The 17,387-nt window shown below is 48.4% G+C and overlaps 1 protein-coding gene across 1 annotated transcript in view; it reads right to left on the reverse strand.

The window, feature by feature from the left end:
- The window catches only part of LOC112551404 (collagen alpha-1(VII) chain-like), a gene marked incomplete at its 3' end in the record, with an annotated part of 93,856 nt that overhangs the window by 4,947 nt on the left and 71,522 nt on the right, over nucleotides 1-17,387 (reverse strand). The window contains exons 40-53 of the mRNA XM_025212351.1: nucleotides 16,836-16,871; nucleotides 15,947-15,979; nucleotides 14,355-14,426; nucleotides 13,042-13,101; nucleotides 11,722-11,757; nucleotides 11,044-11,124; nucleotides 10,154-10,189; nucleotides 8,987-9,031; nucleotides 8,112-8,183; nucleotides 7,350-7,385; nucleotides 7,200-7,235; nucleotides 5,942-5,983; nucleotides 1,742-1,780; nucleotides 165-200 (exon numbers count right to left, since the gene is read on the reverse strand). Coding sequence (XP_025068136.1) covers nucleotides 165-200; nucleotides 1,742-1,780; nucleotides 5,942-5,983; nucleotides 7,200-7,235; nucleotides 7,350-7,385; nucleotides 8,112-8,183; nucleotides 8,987-9,031; nucleotides 10,154-10,189; nucleotides 11,044-11,124; nucleotides 11,722-11,757; nucleotides 13,042-13,101; nucleotides 14,355-14,426; nucleotides 15,947-15,979; nucleotides 16,836-16,871 — 660 coding nt within the window. The remainder of the gene's footprint in view (nucleotides 1-164; nucleotides 201-1,741; nucleotides 1,781-5,941; nucleotides 5,984-7,199; nucleotides 7,236-7,349; nucleotides 7,386-8,111; nucleotides 8,184-8,986; nucleotides 9,032-10,153; nucleotides 10,190-11,043; nucleotides 11,125-11,721; nucleotides 11,758-13,041; nucleotides 13,102-14,354; nucleotides 14,427-15,946; nucleotides 15,980-16,835; nucleotides 16,872-17,387) is intronic.

Raw genomic sequence — 17,387 nt, forward strand, 5'->3', positions numbered from 1 at the left:
AGTTCCTGTAAGAGCGGGACCCCTCTCCAGATTGCCACAGAGTCCTGAAGGTACGGCTGAAGACATCCATAAGACTTTCCTTTGCTTATGTGTAATGATCTCATCTTAAACAGCAGCTGGGCCACGTTTACAGAAGGAAGGAAAAAGGAAAAATGCTCACTTACCTTGATACCATATGCTTCAAAAAGCCTCTCCAAATCCTACAGAGGGAAAAAGGGAAATGACATAATTTCAGGTAGACCTTACTGGGACGAGGTGTGATAAGGTCCCCTCTACTACCAGCCTGATGCCAATCCCCATGGAGCGTTGTTAATGGCTTAAGTAGGAATAAGCTCAGACCCTAAATCTGTGTCATGGCAATAATGGAAGTGCTGGTTCTTATACGCACACGCTAATCTGCTCTTTTAGTAACAAACTTCACATCGAGATTTCATACCAAGCTAAAGCCATCAGATGCATGTCACTAAAGGAAAACAACCTTTAGATACTTCCCCATGCCCTGAATGAAAACTTAGTCATGCAACGGGATCATGTCCCTGCCAGGAGTTGTGCTTTGCATGGTGCTTGGAGGAACTCCTGTTGGGGGTCCTATTTGGAAATGCCTCAACTCAGACCCAGGCGTAGGGGCTCTAAAGATTGCAGATGGTCTCAGAGACAGCAGCTGGGTCTCACAGACCAGACAGCAGCTGGTCTTTACAGACCTAAGTCTTTACAAATAATAAGAAAAATCACCATTTGGATCTGGAAGGAACCAGAAACCCATGAAAGAGGCTGGTGCACTGGTGTGAAGGGCTCTGTAATGTCTCTCCTATTTAGAAGGTGGATATTCTGCACTAGCTTAGACTCCTAAATGACTTCAAGTATAGCCATGAGTGCTAAAAATATGGCAGTATAGTAGTCTAGAGGCAACCAAAGCATAAGCAACGTTACTGATCCCGGTGACCCTAAGCCAGAGTTGGAATCTGTTGGCCAACCAAAGAGTTAATAATGCATTTTTAGCCATTGCTACTACCTGGGAATCCAAAAGATCCTTCCCTGTGATCTCCACTCAGTGCTTATGATTACTCAATGGAACCATAGTGCAAAGATCCCCACTTGCAGCTCTCCTTTATATTTAATTCAAGCTAAATTTCAAAGGAACTGCATCAGTGATCTGCACACCTATCAGAGGATTATAAGAAAACAGGGCTGGAAGGGACCTCACAAGGTCATCTAACTCAGCTCTTGGCTCAAGGCAGGACTGTCCCTGATTAAACCATCCCATCCCAGTTTCTGGCCAACCTGCTCTTGAAAATTTCCAGGGATGGAGATACCACAACCTCCCTTGATAGCCTCTTCCAGTGCTCAACCACCCTCAGTCAGAAAGTTCCTCCTAATCTCCAACCTAAAATTCCTCTGCCGTAGCTTGAGGCCATTGCTCCTCACCCTGTCCCCTACAGGCACAGAAGAAAGCCCATCTCCATCCTCTCTATCATGGTTAATGTCACTGAAAGATGATGAATACTGCAGAGTCTGTCTCCTAGTCCCTGTTCCCAGGTCTGCTAACCTTGTCCAGGCACATGTAGATCCAAACCACACTGTGAAAGAAACTTCACAGCTTTCTTTAAAATGGTGTTAGCAGTGGGATAGGATTTCTGACCAATTTGGTAGGCCTACATGGGATTCCTTATGATTTTTGTCTCTGAATCTTGGAAAGTCAAGGACAGAAAGAGAGAGTGACTCAACATTTCTTTGTATTTACCTTGATTTCCACTCCTTTGCCAGGAGGACCTGGATCTCCCTTTAAACAAAGAACAAAAACTAATTAACAAGGGCAACAAGAGATGACAGCAGGGGAAGCTGAACAGTGGCTGGAGCTCAGGACCAGGTTCTCTTCCCTACTTTTCCAATGACTTGCTGTGTGATCTGGGGCACACCGCTTCATTTCAAGGAGTCACATCCAAACCGTTCATATAAGTGCCTCCAAAATTTAGCATCCAGGTTCCTTGTACAGCTTGTAGAGATGGGTAGCAGCCTCCTACGGCTCCAAGCAAGGAACCAACAGGAAATGCTAGACATGGGGACATGTTTGAACCCCCATCCTCCTTTGTGCTGAGGCACCTGACCCAGGGATGTGCATGAGATGCCACCGTGATTTTGCCATCCAAAGGCAAAGTGCCTACCTGACCAGGACCTATGCAGTACATGTGCCACAAGCAGCATGGGCAACGTATTTGGGTGATGCATGGAAGATCAGGGAGGGGAGAGACAGCGCAGTGGCAGATAGGGCAAGGAACAGAAAGCAGAGCAGCAGATCAGGCAGGGGAAGGGGACTGAAGTAGCACTTTGGCAATGTGTGGGGTTAAATGGTGGCATGCCTGCCAAAAAAGTCAATTTACACAAAAATCTTCCAACTGAACTAAACTTTCCGAGGTGTTGAGCACTCTCACATCCCCACAGGCTTTTCAGATCAGAATCGCATTTTAACCTCTCTCTCTCCCATCTTGGAAACGGGTCTCATGTACCTGCAAAGTACAGCTCTCAACCTAGACTTGCTCCATTCACAGTGGTGAGATTTTGGTAGAGGGGGCACGTGCAGAGTTACATACTGATTCATCACGGATGAAATGGCCATTGATATGCAGATACAGCCTGGAGCCAAGCCAGTCCTGATAGCGGTATAAACCATGTCACACGCATTGTAAAGATACTGTGCGCGCACAAGAACTGACTGATGCAGGCGATTATCGATGACATGCTATGAGTTTTCCCAGTGCAACGCCAGCTCTGCCCAGGTAAATTCACCAGTCAGGCAGCACGAAAATGAAAGTGCCACCAGGGACGTTGCAGGATCTCGAGATTGCTTCCCACCTTCCTTGACCAACCATAGGGGGAAAGGTTCTTCCTCCCATTTCACAGCTCATTCAACTGAGGCACATTCAGAGTCATGATGAAAACCCTGGTTTCCTGACTCCGCATCCTATCCCATAGTCATGCTATCCCCTCTAATGCATTAAGCTGCGCGTGTAATGAGAAATCCCTCTTTGGAAACACTCCCCATGTACAGTGCTGGTGGATTAACATTGCTGCTAGAAACTTGAGCTTCAAAGCTACCTTGGCACTGAATTAGCAGCCTGGCAGCACAGAGTACAGACGCTGGACTAAATGATGCCCAGTTTGCATCTTTGCTTTAAAGCAGGGAAAAAGCCAGGGGTTGAATTCCACGTCTGAGGGGCTTCATTTCACTGAAATCTGGTTTTGATCCCTACAGATTCCGGTGGAATGAAGGGCACCAGAAAGCCGTGGACCACAGTCACCTTCAGTGCGTTTGCCTGGGAAAGGAAATAAATCCAACAAGCTCCAGAAATGACACTAATGCAGTGGTTCTCAACTTCAGCAGACTCAAGGCACCTCTTGGAAAATGCCAGCGCCTAGCTTTCACTTGGTTCTTGACTAAGGAAAAGTATTAGAGCAATTCCTCTGTTGCAAGGAACTCTTCGACATCTACTCATGGGAGCCTATCACCCAAATTGAGAAAGAATCGGCTGCAAGGATCTCAGTACTTTGAAACCTCATGACACTAGGAGATGGCAAAGCAGGAGTGGAAGTGTGTTACAGACCAAACCGAGATCCCAGAGCCGCCCACCCTGCATGGAAACACGTGCCCAAGCTGTGATAAAACCCACTGATCCCAGATCAGCCTCATCAGCCATCTTCAGACCTCCGGATAAGGCAATCATGGAGGACCATCATCCTCGACGGCGAGGGATTGCCAATGATAATGCAAGGAACTCAGAAAGGTCAGGATGCTTTTGGCACTCTGGATCCCTATTTGAAATGTTTGGGGTTGTCTTGTGCATTGTGTAGGTGTTTGCACACCTAACTGTGCTGAAGCATCCCAGATCAGGAGCTTCAAGTACGATAACTGCAGCCCAGGATGTAATTGCTCTATTTCTACTAATTTATCCATGCTACAAGACCATAGTGTATAAGGAAATTTTGCAAGGAACATGGACTATACACAATAAAGAAGGACAAGCATATAAAACACCAGAGGCGCTGGCCAACCATTAGCCCCCTGAAGGTAGGTTTGACATCCTAGTTCCCATATTTCCAAAAGGACATTATTTTCAGAACGAAAATATTACAGTATTTCCTTTTCCCAAGGATCAGGGTATCATTTCCTCCTCTTATCACTGGTTCCCAAATGGGGCATAATCAGGGCTGTGAAAAAGTTTTCCCAGAATTAGCCCAGAATTGCTTGCTCCCAGAATTGCTTGCTCGTGGCAGTGAGCAAGACCTGCTTTTCCTGGCTGACAACAGTTGTCTGATGAAGATGGGATACGGCAAAAGAAAATCCCACCCAGAGCTGGGAAACACTGATTGGATTCGTCTGATTTAAATTTCCAGCTGGGCTTGCAGCAGTTTGGAGGCTGATTGCTTTTATCTGTGCTGATAGTACTGAGCATGGAGCAGGGCCCGGAGTTTGAATAGGATTTTATGTTAAAGGTCGAGGCTGGAATTAGATGTTGCATTTGTCCCCATGTGTCTACAAACATACAAGGCCACTATCGGGCATCAAGTCCCACCAAAGCATACAGAATAAAATATGCTATCACTTTTTTTCCTGGGACATTGCAGCATGTGTCTATAGGTTTATCCCCAGTCCTTCTCTAACAGGCTGGCCAGGATGGGTGCTAACCTATTGCTGGCCAGTAATGCAACCTGCCAGGGCAACCTGTGTAAATGATCTGAGTGACATTTTACAGCCTTAAAGCACTGAAATAAATGCAGCAGCAGGTTTCACTGTCAGGCAAAAAAGTCAGGCTACAGTCTTGGTCCCTGCTCCTACCAGGACTTATTTCATGGATACAAACAGCCCTTTGACTCCAGTGGGACTTCTCATACACTTGGCATTACATGGGTCCATTAACTTTTGCATGACTGGGGCCAAGAGTTATCAGAGTCCAAAAGAGATCAGGCTCTGGCTTTAATACCCAGCCCTGTTGGGCAAAGGATAGGAGGGGTGGGGACAGCTTTCCCCTCTTCCTCTCCTGCGGTAGTTTTTTAGGACTTGTATGGACTTATGCATCTTCCCAGAGGGTGAACAACACTCCAGCAACGCTGAGCTCCCCCGTTGTTTAATGAAACTAAGGATGGAAATACTATGGAAGTAAGGACCCTGCTGTTGTCTACTGCCAGCCCTTCCTGGATCCTGGATCCACTACACTGTGATCAACGGTCTGACCATCATCCAGGTATACTTTAAAAGACCCACCTGGATGGAGATTTCCTACCCTAGGTGAAGGCATAAAACGTGCCAGGGCTGGCATAAACAAACAGCTGTTCCCTTTTCTGCCAGTCTCTTCGGCCCTGGATTCAGATGTGGACTCATGCACCTTAGGTTGCACAAGTAGGGTGGGCTAATTAGCACTGTTGAGTGACTGGGATAATTAGTCTACCCCTAAGCTAGCTGGTCTACCCACCCTCCGTGGTGGCTGCATTGCTTTTGGTTCGGGAGCCAGGCTGCTTGGAGTAGTGCAGCGAGGTTCAGCATACCACTGCTAGTCATTGCCGACGAAGGCTCATGCCTCTCTGAACCAGTTAGTCTCTAAGTTGCCTCCCTGCCTCGTGCTGGGGACTGTGAGCTACCATGAAGCTGTGGCCTGGGTTAGTAGCATCACGGGCACTTGGGCTCCTCGCATATGAAGCAGTTCAGAGGACACCGTCCTCTCTATTTCCTATCGTTTGCTTAAGGTTTTTATTTCAGTTAAGTCTCTTCCAAGGGCATAAAGCTGGTTTTTTTCAGTAATTTTTTTGTTGAAGGCTGGCAAAAGAGTCAGCAGTCAAACATTCACCACCCCACTCTCTCCTCCAAGAGTATGCACACGGGCAGTCCAATCGTACAGGAAAATCAACTCAGTGCAACTCATCACTCCTCCAGCAAAGGGAAGGACCTTACCTTATCACCTTTGAGGGGGATGCTGTTTTCCACAGCAGACACCTACAAGAGAAAGACAGGCTCAGAGTGTGCTAGGACCCACTTAGGACCGGATCTCTACTGAGGCACCGTCCACCTTGATGTGATCTACCCCCTGCGCGCAAGGGTCAACTAACTCTGTCCTTCCTCCCTTCAAAACTAGCCATTAATTTGGGTATCAGACTGGATTCAAATGACCCAGATATTTGGATAGGGAGCAAGAAGGGTGTCTGGACGGTAGCGGGACAAGCCAGCTGGGATGTCCGAATCTGGATCTGTGCTTCCAGGAGTTGCAAAAGGTTTGGCCCTGCCTCTTTTGGGATGAGATCAATCCACCTTCAAACTTCTGCATAGTTCAGGGAGGTTCAGACCTGGGTTTTGCTCGGGGCCACTCTCAGCTCTGGTCTCTCACTTTTTGGTGGGACTGCTTGGCCATTTGTAGTGACGAAGCAGTAACGTGATTGCATGGGTCAGGAGGAGCTCGTCCTGAGAGCCACCTTGGCCTTCCCACCCCAAAGGCAACCTCCTCGAGTCTCTGGGTGAAGCGGTCACTGTGTCGGCACAGGCAAGACCCGGCTAAAGCAACCGCTGATCCTCTTGCCCTTGGAATCATAGAAAAATAGGATAGGCAGGGCCTTCAGGAGGTCACATCTAGTCCAACCCCCTGCTCAAGGCAGGATCATCCCTGCCTAAACCATTTCTGAGGATGCCAGGCAGCCAGGAGGTTGCCATCAAGACACCTTTGTGCTCCCCTGTTCCCAGAGGCACTGTGGTCTCAGAGTGGGGCACCATCACAAAAAGTGGCATAGGAGAAGGTGGCAACCAAGACTGCAACACCTGGGGCAATCAAAAGCCCTCTGGTGTATCATGCTGGGGGTAACCTGCTTAACTTGAACCCACTGATGGCAGGGAGACTTAAGCACATTTTCAGTTGATCTTCTGGATGGTTACAGATCAAGGTCTCCTTTGTGGCTGTCTTCATGCACACATACACGTGTGGCATTAATAGAGCTGCTGCAACGCATTTGCTGCAGTGGAGGGATTTAAGTCTGGTGCAATGCTACCACCTTCTTTGTTAAAGACACCAAATGCAGGAAACACCCTAGGAGTGATCGCACCATGGCTTTAGACTCACCGCACCCCATCATGCAAAAAACTGCAAGTCCTTCCTTCCCATCGCCACAGCATCCTGCCCCCCACCCCCTGCCTGATGAGTAGGTCAAGAAAACGAATCACTCACAGCACTTCCAGGTGCCCCAGGCAGCCCAGGCTTCCCCTGAAGAGACACAAGGTCCCCCCCACCCCAAAAGGCAAGTGGTGAAAGTCAGTAATGCAGACACCAGGCTGGACTCGCTCATGCAAGGTGAAGAACGGGAACGTGCAAACCTACAGATTCGCCCTTCTCGCCCTTCTCTCCGTTGACTCCCTAGGAGGTGGAGAGAGAGGCAACATGAGAAAGTTTCCATGACTCAGGAGGGCAGTAGAGTCAACAGGGCTCTCTCTCTGTGCTTCCAGAAACTCAGCTCGTGCTAAGCCTCAGCACGGCACAGACAGGACTTCCAACCGGTGGATGTGCGGGACAAGAGGTTATCTTGAAGCCCACGGGCTTCCCCTGCCTTTACTTCCTTGGCTCCCTGGCCCCCATGGCTTCAGGCACCATTCAACCCAGCCATCAACACCTCAATCACCTGCTCCGGCTGCTGGCACAGCCTTCCCCTCATCCCCTGGGGCCTCCGGACATCCTCTCCCCCTCCAGCTTCCACTTCCTGCTACCCCTCAAGGGACATGGTGATAGGACAGTGTGGTCACCCAAGAACTGGACAATCCTGGGATAGACTCCTCTTCTCTGGTAGGGCTAAGGGGTTTTATAGCCTCAAGCAGGGTCCGTGTCACCTGCACCCATGGCAGGGTTCTGGCATATATCTCATGTTTGGTGTAAAGCAGACTGAAGAGAGGAACTGGTTCCCCTCTTCAGTCTGCTTTACCCCAAACATGATCTTTCCCCTAGAAAGGAGACCTTCAGGGCCAGGTCTACCATGCTCCATAGCACACAGCCATCTGTGCCCTCCATATTTTAGGACGGCAGCCACAGGCTTTTATTTTATTAGCTATGCTGTTTCCCAAGCTCACCCTCCTCCAACAATTGACTTACGTCCCTTCCAGGTTCTCCCATGTCTCCTTTTACCCCCTGTTCTCCAGGACGGCCTGGAAGCCCTAAAGGACCCTGCAAAATAATGCATGAAATGGTGAGGAATGAAGCACAATATTGCTCTTGGCATACAGGTATACCAGGTCCAACCAAAATAGCATTATACAATCATAGAAAATGAGGGATGAAGGGCCCTCAGGAGGTCACATCTAGTCCAGCCCCCTGCTCCAAGCAGGGAATATTCAGATCATCCCAGCCAAGGCTTTGTCTAGCTGGGTCTTAAAAACCTCCAAGGATGGAGAGTCTACAACCTCTCTGGGTAACCTGTTCCAGTGCTTTATTATCCTCCTCATGAGAAAGTTTCTTTCTAATATCTAACCTGCAACTTGAGCCCATTGCTCCTTGCTCTGCCGTCTGCCCCCACTGAGAACAGCCCAGCTCCATCCTCTTTGCAACCCCCTGCAGGGAGCCGAAGGCTGCTTTTCAATGCTATTAAGCTTCCATGCTGGGACTGAAGAGAAAGAGCTCCCGGGAATGGTATGTTCTCTTTATTCAGAGATTCATGGGAATGCCAGTATGATCTTCCCCACTCCATCACCACTGACCTCTCCAGCCTCATCTAGGAAGGGCCTCTTCTGAGGGATGAGTCTTTAAAGCTCACAAGACTCTCCACAGAAGAACCAGTACCAGTCAGGTAGGGGGAGTGGGATTGTAACATGGGTCCCTGCCCCCATGAGCTGCACATTACACCATCTCCCCTTCCTATCCTGATCCCTATACCCAAGACATGCAAACCACGTGCCAGAAAGACACCACAGAAGAAGCCACGCTGTGTTTCAAATGACACTTTCCACTGTGCCCCTGGGAAGAATTATTACCCTGATTCCTCTCTCTCCTGGTTCTCCAGGGACACCTGCTTCTCCCTAAAAGAAAAACAAGGGTATTTTTTACAAGCTTACTTAGTGTGGACATACATACAACTTAGGTCTCCTTTGTGGCTGTCTTAGTGTGGTTTTCATAGTGTGGACATACAAACAACTTATCACTGGGTAAAAGTGGATGGGCTGCTGTCCCATGGTACCTGCCCATGTGCTCCCAAAGTGAAAAATAAGCCACAGTAGCTTTTCTCTGCAGGTGAAGACACAACAGTTTAACCTCCACTTACTGCAGAGTAAAGGGCAAAAAACGTGGCGTGTACAAGCGCCCTACGAGTGTACACATGGGCAGCTGACAGGCAGTAAAACTCTCCCTTTCACTCGGTGACAAGTCATTTGTATGTCCTTACCCTCAGACGCACCACTCCTGGCAGATTTCACCGTCATTTGGGATGTCAGGCGTACGGCACTGCGGGCTGCAGACGCTAGCTCAGACAATAAATCAGGCCTCGTATCATTGAGTGAGGCAAGATCTCCTCCCATATGGTAAAGCAATACTGGGGGAGGAGGGAGAGACAGTGCTAAAGAAGGGGCAGGTTGCAGGAGGTACATGAAATGGGCCATGGGTTTACAGCAACTCATCCCCAATGGAAAAAGACTCCCACTCTCCTTATCAAAGTTAACAGGCTAGCGATAGCCCCATCCCAAATCCATCCCCAGAATCAAATGAACTGTGCCACTAGCATAAAACATTTTGAGTTCCAGTTTGACCCTTCGATGTCTCCCTCTAATGCTGGCAAGTGAAAATGAAGCCAGAAGAAAACTCTAGAAATGAGAATTTGGGGCTTAATGGCAGAATTGACTGAGCCAGAGGGGGCAAAATATGCCAAACCTAAGTGCAATTTTCTCATCTGAAGGGAATGCACCCAATACGAGGAAGCAAGGAATTAAAGGGTTGTTGGCCATGTCCTACTGATGACCCAAGAAGGTCCTTTGTGCCAACAGGATGAATTTTAACAGAATCTCTTTGATCTCTTGGAGAGGGGACAAGTTGTAGCAGCTTTATACAGTATAAATATTTATTAGGGAGTTCTACTTTCTACGACAGTCTACAGCAGAGGGGAGTCAGCTTCATGGCTACAGGCAGACATCGAAACTCCACTGTGTTACCTTGGTCCCCGTGTCCCCTTTCTTCCCTGGTTCTCCCTAGAACATGAAACAAAGCATCAGGTTAAATTTAAATTTGTCACCAGCTTTGTCACTCTCCATTTTCTCTCTGGATGTGTCTCTTTAGGCCAAGTCTGCTTTCTTGATGCCAGAAGAAATGGACAGTAACTCTTCTTAAACAGGTGAAGTTACACAGAGGTAACCTGAGATCTGAATCCAGGCTCTTGTTTTTAAGACCTATTAAATAAGTACGAGGAACTCTTGAGATCTAAACTTCCATCAGACGACAGGCTTGCAACTGCTTTGATGGAAAAATTATGTCATGTTCAACTCAACCACGTGGCCTACAGGAGAATGGTCTTTGGCTGTCATCAGCATTGGCTTATCTGAAGGCCTGTAATACAGCTCTCTGTGGGTGGATGCCCTGAAGAGATGAGTGTGTCCTGAAATATCCTTCAGGGTTGGTGCAAGAGCATCAGGCCATGATGTCAGCTCATCACAATTTGCTATTATAATTTATGCCATAGTCTGATGCTGCCAGGTCAAGAGGTTGTGACCTAAATGCCAAGGCACAATGCATTTGTCCTACTCTGGCTAGCATTAAAGAGCCCGTACACTCTGGCTGGAGTATCTCTGAGTAGATGGATGTATACTCTCCATCATGCCTTATGTATAGCCACAGAAATGCTCTGCTCGAGCTATCTTTTAGCCAGGATCGTACCTGATTTTCACTTACTGAAACGACTCACAGGCTATTTCAGCTAAATATTGCCTGGAGCCACGTAGGCCAATTAAGTGAGCCTCTTTTCCCCTTTTTTGCATCTGGAGAAGGCTGCCATTCTGCACCCGGGACTGACCTGCCTCATCTGACTGGATCGTTAGTTTTTACTTACATCTTTACCTCTTAGTCCGGTCTCTCCTGGTTTCCCAGGTGCTCCTGGTTGACCTCTCTGTCCTTTCAGGCCCATTTCCCCCTGGAGGAAGCAATGAATACAACTGTTACTTTCTTCTTCCCCAGGTCATAACACAACACTCCTGTTTTAGGGGTCGGACACGCAACCCAATGTAAATCAAACTGGCATAAATTTGTCATGTGTCTGCACCCTTAGTCTTTGCTACGCTACGGGAGACATGAGCCGAGCAATACTCACTGAAGTATTTTAGAAGCCAGTTTTCAGAGGGTTTTCAAGCCCCTTCTTTGCTGCATCTCTCCATGTTATTTTTACATCTCCAGAAGGGATTAAATATTGGTTCCACTGGGATCAAGGCCTATGTTTCTGCATATAGAGGCTGATAGTTGGGGCACGAACATCCTTTATTGAAATGCCAGTTTAGGATGGAGGACCGTGCAATTAAACTCCTCCAGCCTATGGGGTCTTCCAGTATGTGCAGGCCATCAGAACCAAACTTGCTGTTGGAGCCTTATAGTTTTTAATCCCCCATATTTCCCCTTTAATCTCATTTTCAAGGCGGATTTTTTTTTTTTTTTAACTTTACAAAATGTCATTAATGCAAGCGGACGTGGGTAACAAATGAAAGCTGTGCTTTTGCTTTGGGAGTACAGCACTCACCTTCTGACCGGGTTTACCAGACAAACCTACATTTCCCTGCGGAAAAATCAGACTGTAAGTCATTCAGCAAGAGTGATGCCTGTGGATGTCACTTAGCTCTTATCTATGAACCCAGCTACCTGCCACCCATGTCAGACAAAACCCATGGAAGCAACTCTGAGATCTCCAAGCAAAATGTCCTTTATTGGGAATATGAGGCTACAAAGAGATGGCACACTTGGCACAAGATAAGCCATTTTATCCTGGGACAAAGTACATTTATTCACGTGTCCATGTCTGTTGTCCCTCCTAAAAAGGTTTATGGGTTAAGAAATACTAACGGGACATCTCAAAGTGCATTTCAACACTTATCCTGGGACTGCATGATTGAATCAATGGCAGAAAAGTGGCCGTGCATTCAACTGGTCACTTAACCCTGATTAGGACAATGTGTGTACATGCCAATCCCCCAATATTTCTGTTCCAGGACAAATACAGGCACAATTTGTCCAGGGATAAATGCATTGTCTGTTCCTAGCTTTAGTGCTGTAGCCAAGATTTTCAGAAATGATGACCAGTATGGGGTACCCAACACATAATGAGGTTTCCAAGACTGCTGAGCTCCCACCCTCTGAAAACCAAAGCTCCCAGAAAAACATAAGTGCTCACAGCACCCAAAGACACAAGTTGCAATGAAAAACCTTGGTCAAAATGTGCCCACATCTGCCATGCTAGACTAGGGACAGAGCCGTGGCATCTTTGTGTGATGGTGTGGGCCCACACCAAGTGGGACAATTGTGATCATAAAGGGGTAGTCCAGGCCGGTGCCCCCACATGGAGTCTTCTCTTGACTAATCCAGTCTCTGCTCTCAGCTGCCTTTTGTATGTGCTAAGGGCCCAGTCCTATGCTCTTTGGTTGGCAGTTGAACCCATGTGAAGAAGGCACAAAAGCATGCTTTTCATCAAAAGGGCTTTGATCTCCCATTTCCACATACATATATTTATTCATAGGGTGTCCCAAGGAATGCTCTCCCTGCCCTCCAGGCAAGTCTTATTTCCAGTTCCCCTCAGTTAAACCCTTTACTTTGCAGCCACGCAGCCTGGTCTGAGCTGCCGTGTAATGCAAGAGTGCCCTGGGGACCCAGGGTTCAATTTTGAGGTGCATCACTGCTGCTCCTGGTTTAATTTGCTAATGAGAGGCCATGCAAGGAGATGGCCGGGTTTTGCCTCAATGCAGTCCCGCTGGTTCGGTCAAGGAAATGGAACAGACATCAGCTCAGGGTCCTTCTCCTTTTCATCCTTTCCCGTCTCAGTTTCCACCCACCACTTGGCCACACTCACCCTTTCTCCAGGGTGTCCTTTCAATCCCTGTTGTCCGGGAATGCCAAAGCCTGGACTTCCCTGGTAGAAGCACAAGCAATACGCATAAATTCAGCACTATGCTGCTTGCAATGAAACCTAAAGATCCTTTGGCTCTGCTCCCTGATCTGCACCCCAAAGACATCTGAGATGAAACCATATCTCTTCACCATGTCTTGGCCAAGAGTCCAGCCCTGGCCTTAACACCCAGCATGGAGGAGTTCAAGACCGGGTCTTATAGAAAAGCACTGGTTTCTTTTTGCGCCCATCTTGCTCCTACACAACACACTGAACAATCTCTCTCCAGGCCACCGGGCATTGCTAGAGTCTGGGTGACAAAGAGAGGGAGCGGGTAACCCACCCCCTGGGTGACACCTGCCAGGACTATGTTAGCATCGCTGCTCTGCCCTAAAACCCTTGAGAACCAGAGTCTGAATAATCATTTCCTCCCTCAGCACCAGCTGGCGCTACCTGACCCTGCTCCACTTGCCAGCCACCCTTCTCCAGAAGCGTGGCAGGTACTCCACCACTTTCTTCTGCCATCAACCTCTTCCTCTCTTGAGGCACTTCTTTCTCCCATGGCCCCGAGGCATAAAATAATAAATGGACACCACTTCAACATCAGTCCCAGAAGCACACACAAGCCGGGGCTGGGACCCTAACATCCACAGACAGTCCATCACTGACCTCAGAGTAGCTGTCCTCAAATGAAAAAAAAAACCCTTTAAAAACCAACTTGAATGTAAAATTGCAGAACAAGAAATTATCCATAGGTAGGGTGACCATCCATCCCAGGTGGAAATATGAGACATCTGGGACACTGTCCTCCCTCCCATCCCTTCCTCACCAGACAGTGCCCACGCACCCCCAGATGCTCATTTTAATTTGCACCTCGTGCCTGGGACCAGCCTCCAAAATCCAGGACTGTCCTGGAAAAATGGGGAGGATGGTCACCTTATCCATAAGAGGAATTGTATTAAACGTTATCTCAACATGGGCTATGGATTCTTATCCCACGACCTGGACTAGCCATTAACTCTGGTGATCCTCCACGTGTTAACCAACTCATGCATCTTAACTGATCTAATCTACCCTCTTCTTATTTCTCTTGTCAGTGGCCCCTTCCCTTCCTCCCTTTCCCTTCTGTATACAATTGTTTCTTTCTGCCAGTCCACTCCTAGCATCTGACAAAGCAGGTCGTGGCATCTCTGAACTAGTTAGTCTCCAAGGTGCCACCTTCCCTTGCCTTCTGCCTACAGACTGAATGGTTTGGATGGCATTAACATGCTCTTTACCTTTTCTCCTTTGTCTCCTTGCATTCCTTTGTTTCCTTGCAGTCCAGGGGGACCAATGGGTCCAATATCCCCCTGAAAATAAAGAAGTTACAAAGTCAGTAGCATTGCACAGAAAGGCCCAACCTTGCTTATATGGCCACTGGAATCTGTATACATGAAAGCCCATAGCTTCAGCTGCTCTGAAAGCAAATCATTGTTCTAGACGGCATCCTAGAAAGAGAATGGCTTAGCCAAGCAAAATTTAATACTAGGTGCATGGTCATTGTCAAGTCATGGCATTGGAAGGGATGTCAAGGGTTGTCTAGAGTCCAGCTCCCTGCGTGGATACAGTCTTTGCTGTTCCTAAGCTGCCCAGCCCCATCCTGAAAACCTCCAGTGAAGGAAAAGCCGCAACTCCAGGATTTGCACAAAACCAGATTTGTGGAGCAAGATTGCTGTTACTGGTCACGTGTCTGTGTCCAGTCTCTGTTCACTTCATCTCCATCCTATTGGGATGCTGGGTCTGCCCACGTCACAGTGGGTGCATCTACACGAGACACTTAAGTGCACATTAGCATAGTTTACTGTGAAGTAAGCATGTGCGTCTACACGTGCGCATGCTTACCATGCAGTAAACCTCCCTAATCCAGAGTAAATTTGCTACCTGCAAATGCAAGTAGCAAATTTACTCAAGATTAGTAACAGCAAAGTAGTGCTCATGTAGACGCCTGACCAGGAGCAAAATCTGCACCTGGTCAGCTGTACATCGGGGGCAGGAGATAGCTCTCTGCCCCTAGGAGCTGCCAGCTGCCAGGGCAGGCTCTGCCACAAAATCCCGGATGGGGTCTATGTCCACCTGCCTTGGCAGCAGGGAGCTCCAACCTCCCTGCTCTGAGATCGCCATTGGGGAGCAGCAGCTGGGAAAGCCTTATCTCCCAGCCCCCATTCCACCATCATGACTGGGGAGCAGGGGGCTGGGAGACTTATCTCCCAGTGCTGGCTCCATGGCCGCAGGGCCAGTGCTGGGAGACCCTTATGGCCCAGCACCATGGGGCAGGTGCAGGCAGAGGCTGGGAACTGTCCTGCTCAGGGACAGGTCGTGGTCCCGTGCCCCTATCACATGATTAAGGCACAGGTTTTGGAAAGAGCTTGAAGGCTTCGGTAGGTCCCAGCCCACTGCCCAGATCTGCCGGTGGGAAAGCTAGCTGTGAGCTAGCTACTAACTACCCTACCAGCTGATTCGGACAGGGGCCTAGGACCTGCCCTCCCCTGCAGCTCTTTCCAAGTCCCCTGCCCCTGATCAAGGAGCCAGGGCCAGGAGCTCCCTGCTGCCGGGGCGGGGACAGCTGTCTCCTGGCCCGGGCTCCCTGACAGCCCCTGGGCTAGCACCCTGTGGTGGCAGGGGCCCATTGCAGGGCTGCAGGAAACTTGGTGCATAGAGCAGCAAATCTGCTCCCTAATCCCCGCATGTGTAGATGCGTGTCAGAAAGTGCTTACTCCAGAGTAAACTTAGGCTGGATCAAATGCATGTGTAGACGCACCCAATGGACACCTGCACTGCCTTAGAGAAAGGACTAACAGCAATTTAATTCCGTGCAATTAAACACCCTTACCCTGCTGCCCTTCTTGCCTGGAGGTCCCACAACCTGAGGATGAAAGGAAGCCACATGAGTGTCCTCTCGTTTAGAAACACAGCCTCCCTTCCCAAGGGGGATGTATTTGCATCATGTTCCACTGGGGAGAAAGCACAATTCAAATTCCACAGGAGAAGAAAAAACACCATTTCTGCTCTTTTCTGGGACTTCACCCACTGCATTTGAATGGCAGAATCCAGCTTCCTTGCTGTATCAGGCACCAGAGAGGACTCTAGGACCTATCTCAAACCCCTGAGATGGGATTTGGATTTAAGTGTGGCATTGAAAGGTAATTAATAGGCAGCTCAGCCCTGCACATGAACCAGCGGAGGCTTAACCCAACACAGATCAAGGACTGGAGTCATTCCAGGGCTGAGCCTTGATAGTTCCAGCAGGTCCTAGCATCCATTAGCATAGATTAAAGTGCCCTCAGAGAGCATGAATCTGCCACGCGATGACTCTCATAACCGGAAATCAGATTAAATGAATGTGATTTGATTGCAAAATTGCTTTTCCTAAGCATCTGTACAATACCAGAAACTAAGAGGCCTTGGTCTTGATCCCCAGGGACATCATAACGCCGAAGACATAACAGTGTTTAACCAAGTGGAATTCCAACAAGGAGCAGATGACAGGAGCCAAATTATCTTCTACAAGTGCAACGAGCAACCGCCCATCCAGTGCCCACAGCGGGAATTTGATCGAGTGGGAACAGACAGTTCAGGGAAACACATCTTTCCTGCTTCTTCATCACTGCCTTGCTGTAAAGGTGCGCACCCAGTAACACAAGCCAAGTCTGGACTGAGTACAGGCTGCAGGATACATTACCCACGGGAAGTTATTAGACCCAGAAAGCATTCATAGTTACCCCCATCGCTGGAGCACCTGGAAATCCCGGGATCCCCTGGAAAGCAAAGTACATAGATGAAGCTAACAGGCAATTAAGCAGTTTTTTTAAACTTAAAAAATTAAGTTTTTTTCATCTAAAAAAAACCAAAACGTTTCTTCAGTCACCTGTGAGCTCCCAGCTGAGAAGCAAAGCTCGACGGTGAGGCTGGGTCTTCTGCTTATAAAATGTCCCATTGGCTTAATCTACTTACACCCCATGATGCATCTGCCTCTAACCTTGTGAGATCCCTTTCCTGCCCAGCTGTTCCTCTCCATAAACAAACTGTTTCATTCTTAAAGGGATAGAAGGAAACTTCATTTTGTGCTCTGCCAGCTTCGGCTTTGCTCAGGCCCTGTGCACACCCCACAATCCCCTTAGCACCCAGTGGGTGCATCTACACGAGGCACTTACTGCACATTAGCTGAATAATGCTATGCAGTAGCGTGGCAGGTAAAAACCGTGCTAATAGCCTACTGTGCAGTGTTATTAGGCTAATGAGCAGTAAGCGTCACAAAAAAACCCATGCGCTGG

This window comes from Alligator sinensis, unplaced genomic scaffold, assembly GCF_000455745.1.
Source record: "Alligator sinensis unplaced genomic scaffold, ASM45574v1 scaffold64_1, whole genome shotgun sequence".
NCBI lineage: Eukaryota > Metazoa > Chordata > Crocodylia > Alligatoridae > Alligator > Alligator sinensis.